This window comes from Lichenostomus cassidix, chromosome 4 (assembly GCF_008360975.1).
Source record: "Lichenostomus cassidix isolate B80296 chromosome 4, HeHo_3.0, whole genome shotgun sequence".
Taxonomy (NCBI): domain Eukaryota; kingdom Metazoa; phylum Chordata; class Aves; order Passeriformes; family Meliphagidae; genus Lichenostomus; species Lichenostomus cassidix.
In genome coordinates this window covers 12,543,260-12,556,509 of record NC_139484.1, presented here as the reverse complement: position 1 = coordinate 12,556,509, position 13,250 = coordinate 12,543,260, and the positions used below count along the sequence as shown (strand labels likewise).

Sequence of the window (13,250 nt, the reverse complement as noted above, 5' to 3'; positions counted from 1 at the left end):
TCACAAGATGCGAATTGTTGCTCTGAAGAAAGGTATTTGCTACTGGTCTATAGAAGAAAAGGGCAAGGAAATTTGGGATAATTAAATTCCTAGGATTGTCTTTGCTCTGAGAGAACTGAAAAAACTATTGACTTCACTGGTGAATTACTCCTGACCAGATCAAACTATTTTAAATCAAACTGTTTACTGCTTTACAGTAACAGAGGATGCTGAAAGGTGTTTGTTCTTCCAGTGAAGTCCTCAAAAGTTCACAGAGACTTGAGAGATAATAAACACACAACTTCACCAGCATTAACCTCTCCCACAGTTTACTAACATGAATTTATTTATATGTAATTCTTTTCTTGAAAGAAACCAGTTAAATTTCAACAGTTCACTGAGTTCAAAAGCATCTCAAGCACCAGATGCTTTTTAATTGGTGCGAGGTCCAGTGGTCAAATTCCAGACTCACTCCGAACACCTCACTTTGTTCTTGCTGGAAGTATCACAAAACCAGTTTCACCCCCTGAAATTTAAGTCTTTGCATTCAGGAATGGCAATGTATGCATGTTTTGAACCTAAAACATAACTCCAGTTTTGTTAGTTTTGAACACTGCTTTAATTCTCCATATTTTAACTCTTTCCTCGGTCAAAAATTATCACTATGTACTGTATGATGGTCAATTGACATATAAACTAGTATGTTATATGGGATTAAGCAAGAAAATGATTCGAGAAGTTGGTTTGCACTTTATTATTAATGCATTATCGTTAGTATTTACTCTGTCATTTTTCTATGACTGTGATGACAAACAGTCTATATGTACACTCCTCCCTACACTGCACAGCATTTATGTGTGCCTTTCAACAAAGAGTTTACAGACTCAGGTAGAAAGATTAGTCATTCTCCCCTACAAACTATTCCTGCAGAACCACTTATGCTCTAACTATTCTTTAGATTTAAAAATAGCCCTCTGTTTTGATCATTTGGGTTCCTACTCTCCACGACCATAAAACTTGTTTGAAAGTGAGAACCAAGGGGTTTCTTCTACTCTGGAGTCAAACCCCTGGAACAGTGCACAAGCACAAGAAGGAAATGTTATCAGTTATATAGCCAAGGAAACAAACGCACCATATTAAATTGCAGAAATTTATTTTATGTGAAGAAATGCCCAAGCTCTGCCACAAGGTCAAATGAAAAAGAGAACGCAGATATGGAATAAAGATTCTGTCTGTGCCAAGAAACCTCATCTCCTTCTACCTATAATTTGACATATTTTAATTTTAGCTGCTGTAACTTCTCTATCAGTCTCTCATCCTTTGACTCGTTGCTTAGAACTAATATAAAAGACACAAAACACACACCCCTTCAAGCAGTGAAGCTAACTCCAGTAAAAATGGAGCATGCACGCGAAGAACTGAGCCCTTGGACCAAAAGCTCCATAGAGCAAGGACTGACATTTCTGTTGAGTGCCTTATACAAATACTTTTCTCTTTTTCCCTCTGAATTATCAAATGCTTTCCACCTACCTTATGCAATTTCTTTCTGTTCTTAATGATAATAGCTTGCATTATGTAGTACCTTTCATCCAGAAGAACCCCAAATGCTTTGCAGCCCACAGAGAAGGATTATCTCGCCCACTATCAGAACTCAGCTCGGTCTAAGCTCAATGGTGTCACTTTTACACTACAGATCACATGGCACTCAAGGGGAATTTTTTTAAAAGCTTATATTACTCATGATTAGTACCTTGGACCAGCTACTTAATTCTTTTGGAAAGACCCCAGAATTGATATAGTCTCGTGTCTCCATAGCAGAAAGGGGAGCCAGCAGATCGACTGAAGAAAGATCAGTATGTGACTGCCATGGTGGAAATATGAACTGAGGCTAGGGCTGTTTACCAGTTTGACTTCCCCAGCACAAAGTACTGACAAGAGCTGGTGCCTGATCTATGTACTCAGGTCCCCTTCTCCACCAAAAACATCCTCCCCCTCTAAATGCCAAGTTGCATTCCTCACTGTTTTCCTTTCCTTGTCACTACTTATCGTGCTGAGTTCATGCCTGAATGCACAGCTCTACATTCAAATACACTTATGAAACAGAAACCTGCCTTTCCTTTCAAAAGCATTCTTTAATCAAGGTGACAGGTGGGGAAAATCAGTTATGTGACCAAAAAAAAAAAAAAAAAAGCAGTGATTTGAGAACCTTAGATACAAAAGAAATAATATAAGTGACAGCTGAGATATTTCCTTGGCGCTGGTGAAAGCCAACACTGCTTCCAGTGAAAAAGCAGTGCTCCAGAATGGAAAAACTGAATTCAGAACACAATTTGCTAAGTATGTATACACAGGTTGCTAAATGAGAGATTTTAAGGGGATTATTCCCTATACATAAGCTATTTTCTTTGTTTTATATGGCTTGTTATTTCTTTAATTGGTAATAGCCCTAGAACAGATTTTGGTAAACTGTCAGAGAAGCACTTGAAAGCTGTAGCAAATCCACTTGTTCTATTTCTTGTATTAAAAGCCCATGAATATAGAAGTGAAGACAATTTTCCTCTTCCAGACACATCCTGTCTAAATCAAAGACTACAGGAGATATGAATGAGGTTATCACAACTCAGAAATGGTAGTTGAAGCCAGAGCTGCACAATGGTTTAAGTCTGTGAAGCTCCCCCTGCTCCTCCTTCCCAGTCTTCCCCAAGCAATCCAGCAGGGTAATCCACAGCAATGATTTAGCTAACAGCTCACTGTGGATCAGTTCTCAAGAAAATCATGAACTCAGGCTCAAAAAACTCATGATCAAAGTGCTGACTTCAGTATGAGACTAAATCCTGACTATATTGATTTTTAGCAGGTGGGCGAAAGAACCTTGCAATTCTTAAGTTTTCAGAGCATCTGTACTTGGAACAGCATATTTCTATTTGTAAAATGTGCCAAAAGATTCTGTTAACATTTGAAACCAAGTTTTAAAATTAACTAATAAAGCAAAAGTAGTTTTGCTGAATCTAATTTTTCAGAAACTTCATACTATAAACATAACACTGGCAAGATGATGCACTGATCCATTTTCCAAACACATAAAGAACTCAGCTGCTTGGCTTTATATACTTTTATACCAATATGGCAACAGTGCACTTTGATGTGGTATGTAGAATGAAACAGCAGTGTATGTGTTCTCATATGATGCCATCTAATCTAGTCACAGACACACAGACATGTATCATAGAATCTATATTGCTTCCAACAAACAATGGCCATTCTGCCCTGACTCAAAGGGAGTTCAAGTCTGAACTTTCCAGAGAAACAGAGGCTGTAGCTCAAGAGATGCTGCAACAGTTTCCGACTGACTGTTCAATGAATAGATCAACTACGACCTAGACAAATCCACATCAGGTTTTATTCAATAGTCGTGCCCCTCATCTTGTCAGTTTGTAAAATCAAGCAGTAACACAGAATAGAAGGAAAAATTGTTTTATGAGCACTGGAACAGAGGGTTTGGGCTTGGTATTTGACTCACTTCTAGTAAAAGTTGGCAGGTTGGATAAGACACTTTTTTTTTTTCACAAGCCAGCTAAAGATGTCATTTGACATCCACATTCTACAACCTGACCTAGAGACTGCACCAGGTCTCAGCACCACCAACAGAGCACTCGTGCATCACTTCTCTGTGGATTCAAGTGCTGCATCAAAAGCCAGAGATCATGCACTCCTCTAAACAGAACTTACTCATTCTCTTCAGCACAGCATGCTACGTGCTGGATTTTTGTCCCATTTACCTCTCATCTAGTCCTTCCATTCTCCTAAAATTTCACATCCAGGAAACTCAGATCAAATAAACCTAAAAGCCAAATTGAACTATGGGTCGTGGGTTTAGTTTTTCTGTTATGTCTCTTTTCTAATAGCTCAAGTCTACTCAGGCTATTCAGCTTTCTCAAGCTGCAGAGTACACTGCCTTCTGTGCCATATTTAGATGGCCACAAGTTAGCACCATTCTGTGTCAGCTTTCCAGCACAGATATAGTGGGATCTGGCTGGATTCCAAGCAACCTTTATAAAAACATCACCAGCAACATTAACATAGTATCTGCGAAGAGCCTCGGTATTCCTGAAGTAGTTAAGATATGATGGTAAATATACACAATATGCTGCAAGCAGTTTTGCACCCAAACCCAGAAATTAGAAACTTACTTCAATGCTGAAGTACCCTCTGTCCACGTAGTCCCCCAGGAAGAGGTACCGTGTGTTGGCAGGAGAACCTCCCACTTCAAACAGTTTCATCAAGTCAAAGAACTGACCATGGATGTCTCCACAAACTAAAAGAGAAGAGGAACAATATTGAGATTCATCATGCAAAAATCATCTTAGGCACACACAACTCAAAGCCATTATGTTATAAGACGTGTTATGACAATTTTGTGCATCCTTCACTAGTTAAACAGCAGTTGAGCACTGGCAGCTGCTCAGCAGAAGCAGTCTTTCTATGATGTACATCCATACATGTGGGTGCACAGGCTACCAAATGACTAAAGGAGAGACATCAAGTAAATCTGGTCTATAATTATTTTCATAGGTATCTGTCCATTCCTGGTACTGCCACCAGTCACAGCAGCAAGACAAACCAAAGCTGCCCTGAAAAAGAGAACATGTTCAAGCAAGGTTACTCTTTCTTTTAAAATTACTCCTCTATTTTTGCTAATCTCAAACCCAGGAACACCAATAGGCTTTTCATAAAATGCAAAGCACACCCGTCCTGTGCATGCCTGGTTAAACCGGCACGTTTCTGACTTCTGGTTTCTGAACAGAAAATCATCCTGCTTGCTTTCCCAAACCATGCCTTAACAAGAGGACACTGATGTTTCATGCTTTAACCTCTACCCCTCTATTCAACCTCCTATAATTATGATTTGTTCAACTTCATCACAATGGAGTCAATCTAACAGGCTGTTTCCCTGGAAAGAGTAGCCCCAATAAATGTGACAGACCAAGCACAAGTGACACCCAGCCTGGGCTAAGCTGGGATGCCTCTGTGCTTTAAGGACAAGAGCTTGGCCCTGCTCTCTTGTGAAACTGCCAACTCCCTGCTGGGTGATTTCAAGCATCTGCAGGAAGGCAGGCAATGCTTTTGGAGAACCCCATGGATGCCTAACTAACAGAGCAGTGTCAAAACCTGCTTTGTTTTGCCTTGCTTTGTTTCTTCTGCCCTAGAGAGGAGAACTTCTCCACACACACATCCCATTTAGGGTCAAGCCCGGGTTTTCTAGGGCAATAATCCTTCACAAAGGTGATGTTAACTGCCCTGACTGGTACTGAGGTCAGTTTAGACTGGTTTTCCATTCAGTGACCCAAAACCCAAACAAATTAAAAAAAAAAATTTAAAAAAAAAATTCTGATTTTCACACTGTAAGGGTGATTTTGAAGTAACTGAATAAAACCAAAGATCTAAGATAGCCCTTATTTTGCAGCAGCAGCAGCCCACCTTAAGCAGAATTCAGATGCTCTCTTTCAGGTAATGGCCTTGTTCCACCACAGAGAAGGAAACCTCACATTTATCAACATGCCATGGAGAAGCTGAAGTCACAACTCCATATAGATACAGAAGGAATATACACAACAGCTGCAAGATCACATCCAACAAACCCACAGTGCAAAGTGCTCGTTGTTTTTCATCTCAGCCCAGTTCACATTATAGTTTTATACTTGTATCACTTTTCTCTGGACGCATACACTAGTAATAGAATCCATATAGTGTCATTCCATCAAAAAACTAAATACAAAAGCCAAAAAGAACCCCCATCCAAACCAAATCAACCCACCCACCCACCCTCTGGGTACAGAAAAAACCCACTGATGTTCCAGTTACTGCTTTGATGAATATTTATGTGAAATTGGTGACACAATTCATGATTCCTGGCTAGCTGACCATTCTTCTGTGATAGTAACATGATATTTCCCCCATAAAATAGCGTATTTTATCTTATCACCACTGTGATACACTGTATAATCTTTTTACGAGTTGATTCCAAACTGTGTGTTTTAGATGACAACTTTCATGCTAAAAGCCATCAACAGTTACAGTTTCAACCTAAGAATAATATCTGCCATTAATTATGCAAAATAAATACTATTTAACTCCCCAAGTGGCATAACACCACCGCTGTTTCTCAAAAAAAAATGTCTGTACCCCAAAGGAAAATTTTTTGTGGCATCTTTATTTGAACATATTAATCTACCAAACCAATACACACTTCTTGACTGTACTCCTCTGCATGGACACTGTGGGAAGATTAAAAACACGTGTCGCAATTTGATGGCCAGGCAATCTGCTCTCCTAACTTCCAGCAGAAAAGCTTTTAGTTACATAACTGTACAGCTCTACCAATTATCGCCCGCCCCCATTTGCTCCAACTGCAAAAACCTGAAGCTGAGCAAGACTGAAAGATTTTTAAATGGATTTAACCTTTTTACTTTCACTTCAAGCACAAAGAAACTAGACTTTTTTTTTTTTTTTTTGGTATGCAGACATGTGTGAACAGGTAAATACACTGAGCCCACTACAGAGAAGCCAGAAAAGTTAGAAAGCTTTCTGCAAGCAGCTGCATGTCCCTGAATTTGTCACAAGTCAGAAAACCAGTGAGCAAATCCATGAACAGGACAGAAATAAAAAGTGCAAAGCTCTGCAATCCCACACCTTGCAAAAGTCTGAATTGGTCTTGAAAATGGATACTCGATGGATATTCTAGGCACTTTGCACATTTTACTTCTACTTAGCAATAAGTGCCGAAATGTATCCAGGAAAGACAAAACAAAACAAAACTCCCCAAAGATGGAAAGCTGAAAAGCCCAGTGCTCAAAACTACCCTTGTCAATTAAAGTAGCTCCAAAAAAGAAGCTTAAAATCAGCAGGTAAAAGCAGAGGGAGGAAGATGCTCAAAATTAAGAGTTAGCATTGAGGTTTAATTTATTATGGTCAGATCCCAGAGTTCCTACTGGAAAACTAGAATGTTACATGCAGCTAATCCAATTAGTATTTTGCCTGGAATAGGATGGGAGAGCTTACAGACTTTACACTTTCCAGGTTTGCATGTAGAGGCTTGAAATGTCCTTGCAATGTAAAACCCATGTATTCACATTCTGATGAACAGCCTGATTTACAAATTAATTAAAGGGGCAATTTTGCATGCATACAGTACTACGCTCCATTTACAGCTTAAAAACAACTGCAACTGCTTCTAAAGCTATAGTTCTGCCACCTTTCTTTTCCAACTCTAAACTCCTATGAATCTCAAGTCTGGAAGATTTCCCAGGCAGATGAATCAATGCTTTATCTTTCACTAGGTGGGGGCAAAAGAGATCCAGCATTGCATTTCCATTCATAAAGGCAGAAACATCCACCAGCCATTAACTCTGCCACAGTCTTCCTATCACTAACAAAGACCTTGCAGCACCATTCCACAGAGAGCCCACAGGAGAGCTTCCATATCCTGTCCACTTTGCTAAATTCACTACCTTCATCCTTCTTGTTATAGAAAGAAAGATAATTAAAAGTAGACTAGTTCTTATATATTTAGGTTTACTCTGTCACAAGAATTAGCATTGAATCTGTTGTTCCTGTTACTTTTGCCAGACACGTCCTGTTTCCTTACACCTGCACAGGCCCTCTTTTGGTAGTGCAGCTCTTGCTATCAAACAACACATACTAACATTTTTTCACCAAATAATAACAAACCACAGCACAGTAAAGCAGGAAATTCAATCCTTAATAAAGATCTCCAGGACCAACATACTTCTAGATTTCAGCTATGAGCACATGGAACATGGTTTCTATGTGTTTTGGATTAACATTAAAAGCAGCTGTGTTCATACAAAATAAAAAAAAAATTCCAGGAGGAATTGACGTATTTTCCAGTATCACTGATTTCCCAAAAGTGCCGTCAAGTCACGGCCTTTGTACACTCATCAATTTATGATAACACAGTAATCTGACAGCAACTTTTTCTCCCCTAAAAAAACAGCACTGCTTAATTTACTCAGTGCTTTTCAACTTTCTTTGTATTCTAAAATTGCCAGCTGGGCAACAACAAAACTGCTTCCACTTGCTTACTATTTCCAGGGATCAGTTCAGGCACCAAATTTGTTGCTTAAGAATTTGTCTATCTTAGCCTGTCAATATCCTACCTAAGCTCTCAGGGTAGCAAGCTCCAGAACTGCCAAACACAATAGAAGTGTTTCAAATGTAAAGGCATTTTTAAGTTACTTGAAACTGATGTCCTGATCTCCAACAAACCAATTGTTGGTACAATCAGAAAGCTGGAGAAACACTAGCTGTTTGTGGACTCCTTAGAAATTTATCTCTGCTGAGGAAGTTTTCAAGGAAGAGATGGGCCCCTTCACAAGATTCAAGTTCACAGCACTGCCCTTGCAATTCCTGAGAAATCACGTTTCTGAGCAGCTTTTTCTACTTGTTATGATGGGTACTTTGATCTACTACCCAACCTTAACCTACAGCAGCAGAATTTTCCCAATTTACTTGTCTATAAAATACCATTTTATTATAAAAATAAATTGGACATGGGGGATACACAGGAGAAATATTTTTGTCATCCTAATACAAATTAAATTATGTTCCTGATGGCTTCACTGTGAGGATTTCTCTTTGATTTACGTCGAAGGAACAAGCAATACTGAAGCAGGAACCACTGATTTCAACTGGTACTCGCAGTGAAGGAAATTCAAAGCTGAGCAGTGTGTTTGCCAGTTTATTTATAGATGACAAAGTGGTATAAGAGTGATTTAGAGGGCAGTATCTAATAAAATAAATTAGATTTATTTTAGGCACAAATAAAAACTCTGTGAATGCTCTTCACATACCTACTTTCAGATAACTAAATGCTCTTCACTACGTACAAACTCAGTCCAAAGATTATTAGGTATGGTTTCCCACTCCATATGGATATTAAGAACAAAATTTATAATCATAGTACATTAAACACTGTCAATTCAAAAATTTTCTATCTGCAACGGTTTAGATTTGCTGCACTTATTTTCTCATTTATCAGGTATATACTTAATTGGTGTAACAGTATAGTCTGACAGTATAGTCTAAAATACCGTTACTGCTTCAAGTGAATTTTCATTCTGTGTATCCCAAGAATATATTCCTCTCTTCAAATGCCATCAGGTATTAGGAGCAGATATGTAACACTCCATCACCAGCTCCAGAAGCAACATGTGCAAACTGATACATGTATGACAATTAACAACAATCAAGCAATGACATCTTCTGAACCACCGTATAAGGAATAATATCCAACACTTGACAACTTGTTCTTTACATTCACTGAGCTAGGGATGTTTTTGCACTGAGTTCCAAGAGATTGTGCTAAAGCAAACCAGCACACAATACTAAAAAACCTAAGGGATAAAACACCCTATTGAGTTACACTGCAGAATGCAGACTGCAAATCCCAAAGGAGGTTGCTTTGTGCAATGTTTTGGAAGCATTTAGCTGCTTACCATTCCATTAGTGAGCACTTACTTCCAAGAGCTTACTGTTTTTCAAAGACACCTGGTACTTACGAAGCCTTACTGCCAAAGAAATGATTGTACCATGTAAACCTGCACGTGTCTGAGCTGACTTGTGGCTGGTCATTTGCACAGATCTACAAAGTAAGACGGTAAAGAGGCTGCATGTCCAATGAGAGGTATGTCCTAACCATTTCTCCAGGGAAGTAGTTTGAGGCAATGAAAAGTTACAAAAGGCTAACTGAAGCAGCCAAGTGAAAAAGGACTACTTATAGTGAATAAACAAAGACAAAGCAAAATCAGACCAGCTTTTGTAGCTGAGTCATCAAAAACTAGGCTTCCTCAGAAAACTCATAAATACGAGGGAAAACAACTATAAGAGCTATATGCATGAAATTCTCAGGTGCTTCAAGAAAACCTACTGCATTGTTTCTGAAGGGTTCAACTATTAACCAGAAGGCTCTGATTTTCCCAAAATTTAATAACGAAGTCACGTATAAGGGTCACATGTCTTTGATTACACAATTTTACACCCTGAATGAGCTTTGTATGCAAGCATGTATCTGAGGAACATTATATATTGCCATAGGGATACAAAATGTTCAGAATGCCACAGTTCTATTCGATATTTTTTTTTAATTACTACAGAAAGAGCAATTTTCTTCCTTATTTTCTGGAGAGGGAAAAACTACAAAATAAAAGAAGAAATTCCAGAAATTTTTATTTGCATCTGCTCAGTAAAGGGAAGCTCAGGACACAATGTTTGGAAGCTCAGGACACAATGTTTGGAAGCTCAGGACACAATGTTTGCGGTTGTTTCATATATTGTTTCATTGTCATGCAGTTTTGTTCCTGTTTGTGAGATGTTCAAAGAACTTGCACACTTCATTATTTAAATTAAGGTCAGAATCATGCAGACAGCTCACCAGGTAACTTGTCCTAAGCAAACAACTATGAAACTTAACATAATGGGCTTTAATATAAATGTTTGTTATACTAAGTCTGTTGAACAACACAGCTCTCTTTCCAAAAGAAGCAGGATCTCATTCATATTCATATCTGGTTATCTAACATGATTATAATAGGCTTTCATCTATCTTTTCCCTTCAATCACTGCATGCAAATTGATGAGTTTATACTACCAGAGTGAACAAGCATTAACAAAAAACTGCAAGTACCTATTTTCATAAACAGGCCTGGTTCACCAAAGATAAAGCCAGAAACCATTAACCATACAGGTACAGCAAAGGAAACCACAAATTAAGCATCAAGGCTACATTTGCCAATGTTTGACTGACAACTTTCCTTCTTTGCATAGAGGAAAAAAAAAGGCAAAGAGCATCTTGGGAAAAGCTGTTTTCTGTGCAACACATGAGGACACTATACTGTGCTCTGCTCTGCCAACACTTGCAACTCTAGTGTCTGTAAAGAACACCCACGCTCACTCCTTCTAATCGGAGTTAGTTTTCTCTTACCATCCCCTGAAGGTTAGAACAAATTAATGACACTTGATTTGAAGAGGCAGAGTGAAAAAGAGTAGAGGAGGGAAAACATCACATTAGAAAAGACCTTCAGGACAACAGTCATTAATATTCTCTGGTGAAGGAGGAAGCAAAAAAACCCGCAAACACTAACCCATGCGGCAGAAGCCCTTCAAAACGTTGTGCCTAGAAAAATAGCTTCAGCACAAAGATTTTAAAAATAGCTCAACAACATTACTTTCTGTGTAACAATATTATTTGCAGTGTCTCAAAACAAAATAAAAACCAGGTACATAAGCCTAGCCGACATAGAAGTGCCTTTGTGTACATAGGAAATACCAGAAACAAGTCTCAGGAAACAGGCTCTACCAAGTGCTGTAAAACCAACACTGGCAGAGAAAAATGCTTTCTCTCAATGCCCCTACTACCCCTGATGAATTTTTCAGAAGAGTAAGTAAGTGGGTATCACAGCAGTGAGGTGCCAAATGAAAATTTTTAATTCCAGGTCAAAGCCACATAAGAAAGTGGTAGTGGAAAGGGGATGGGGATTTAGTGAATATTTTACAGATTTTTTTTCCCCAAGATCAACATAGGTAGGTGCTTTCATCACATATACAGAAGGTGCTGAATTAGGTTACAGAGGGAGAAACAAAACGTGACAGGACTAAAACAGTATTCATTCCCATGCCCATCAAAGAAACAACCTGCTCTTCCCCTGCCACCCTCCAAGGTCAGCACTGCCCCTGAGCATCCTCCTTAGCAAATGTAAAAGCAAGCACGCTGTCATTATCTCCTGTTAATGGACCCTTAGCATCAGGGAGCAGTGCATATTCCACAAATAACCCCATCAGAAGGATTACTTGTGAGGAAAGTGCTTCACTGGTGTTTGGGTCAGGATTTCCAGCTCATATCCTGAGATCAAGGTTATTTATAGCAATAGGAAAATTCTCTTATCCTCAGTTTTACAGATGTAAAAAACAAAAGCCCAAAGAATTTTGACAGTTTGTAACGTCACAGGTTCAGTCAGTAGGAAGGCAGGGATAGCCTGAGAGGGAACAATGCATCCTTATATTGCTGCATCCAATTCAATACACCAGAAGCAGACAGCTTTTTCAAGGAGGAAGGAAGATCCTGCAGAAGAAGCAGGCACAAGCAGAGTTTAAACACAATTCTCCAAATGAAATTTAGGGAAAGTGAAACAAGGCAAAATGAGAAAAGGGCTTTTGAAGAGGAGAAGCTCAAATAACAGGAAAAATTTTTTTGCTGATGATTTCATTCAACTCCTAGGAACAGGTTTCTCTGCCATCAGAGTTTCCCTCAGCAGCACAAATTCCAACCCCAGTGAAGTTAAAACGCAGGCACTAGTATTACACGGATACAATGATAGTTATATAAAGCCCAAAGAAAGCCTCAGCTATTTACAGGGGCTTGATAGATAGTATCCTTGTTTGCTCTTCGTACTGCAGAATTTTTGAGTAGTATTACCATCACAGACTGCAATCCAATTACCTTCCAATCACTCAACAATTTACAAGATTTTACAGGTAGCAGTATTACCATGTTAAGCTTCAATATATGAATGCCTAGTATTTAAAAACCCAACCACAAAAACTTCATGTTGGCTGGTAATACAGGTTTTCAATTTTCACCTGGGGATAACATCTGCTCTCACAGTTTGCTCATTCTGTGCCATCACAGCCCTACTTTATGCTTCATCCCACCCCCACTAAGTGTTTTATTAAGAATCAGAAGCAACACTATTACAAAGAGCATCCTCCTTCCTTCAGCGAAACAATTTATCTTATCAGTGGAAAACAAACATTTGCTCACCACAAATGCATTTGTTTGATGCCTTTGGATCTGCAGCACTCTGCACTTCCCAGAAACAGAAGGGAAAATAAAAATAATATTTCTCAAATTCCCATGTTCTTAATTAGCAACAATCAGTATCACATGGATACTTGTATGCACCCTTGAGTTGTGCAGCATTTGGACTCTATTCAGAACCACGAGTGAAGAGAACCAGCAGTGAAGACCTACTGAGCTTTAACCCCAATTTTTGTACCCATCTCACTGGACTTGAGCTATTACTTTAATCCAGCCTTTCTGTACTACAGGTGTTCATGTAATAGTATACGGGTACAAGGTAAAGGAAAGCAAGCAATGTGCAAGTTTCCCCAATTCCAATTCAAGACACAGAAGACAACTTTTTAAAATTACAGAATCTAAATTTCATAACCAAAGTCTAATGCAAATCTAATTCTGG

At 38.8% G+C, this 13,250-nt stretch overlaps 1 protein-coding gene across 2 annotated transcripts in view; it reads right to left on the bottom strand.

The window, feature by feature from the left end:
- The window catches only part of PPP3CA (protein phosphatase 3 catalytic subunit alpha), a 178,632-nt gene that overhangs the window by 46,195 nt on the left and 119,187 nt on the right, over positions 1-13,250 (bottom strand). For both annotated transcript variants that reach the window (XM_085057930.1, XM_085057931.1), the window contains exon 3: positions 4,170-4,294. In XM_085057930.1, coding sequence (XP_084914056.1) covers positions 4,170-4,294 — 125 coding nt within the window. The remainder of the gene's footprint in view (positions 1-4,169; positions 4,295-13,250) is intronic.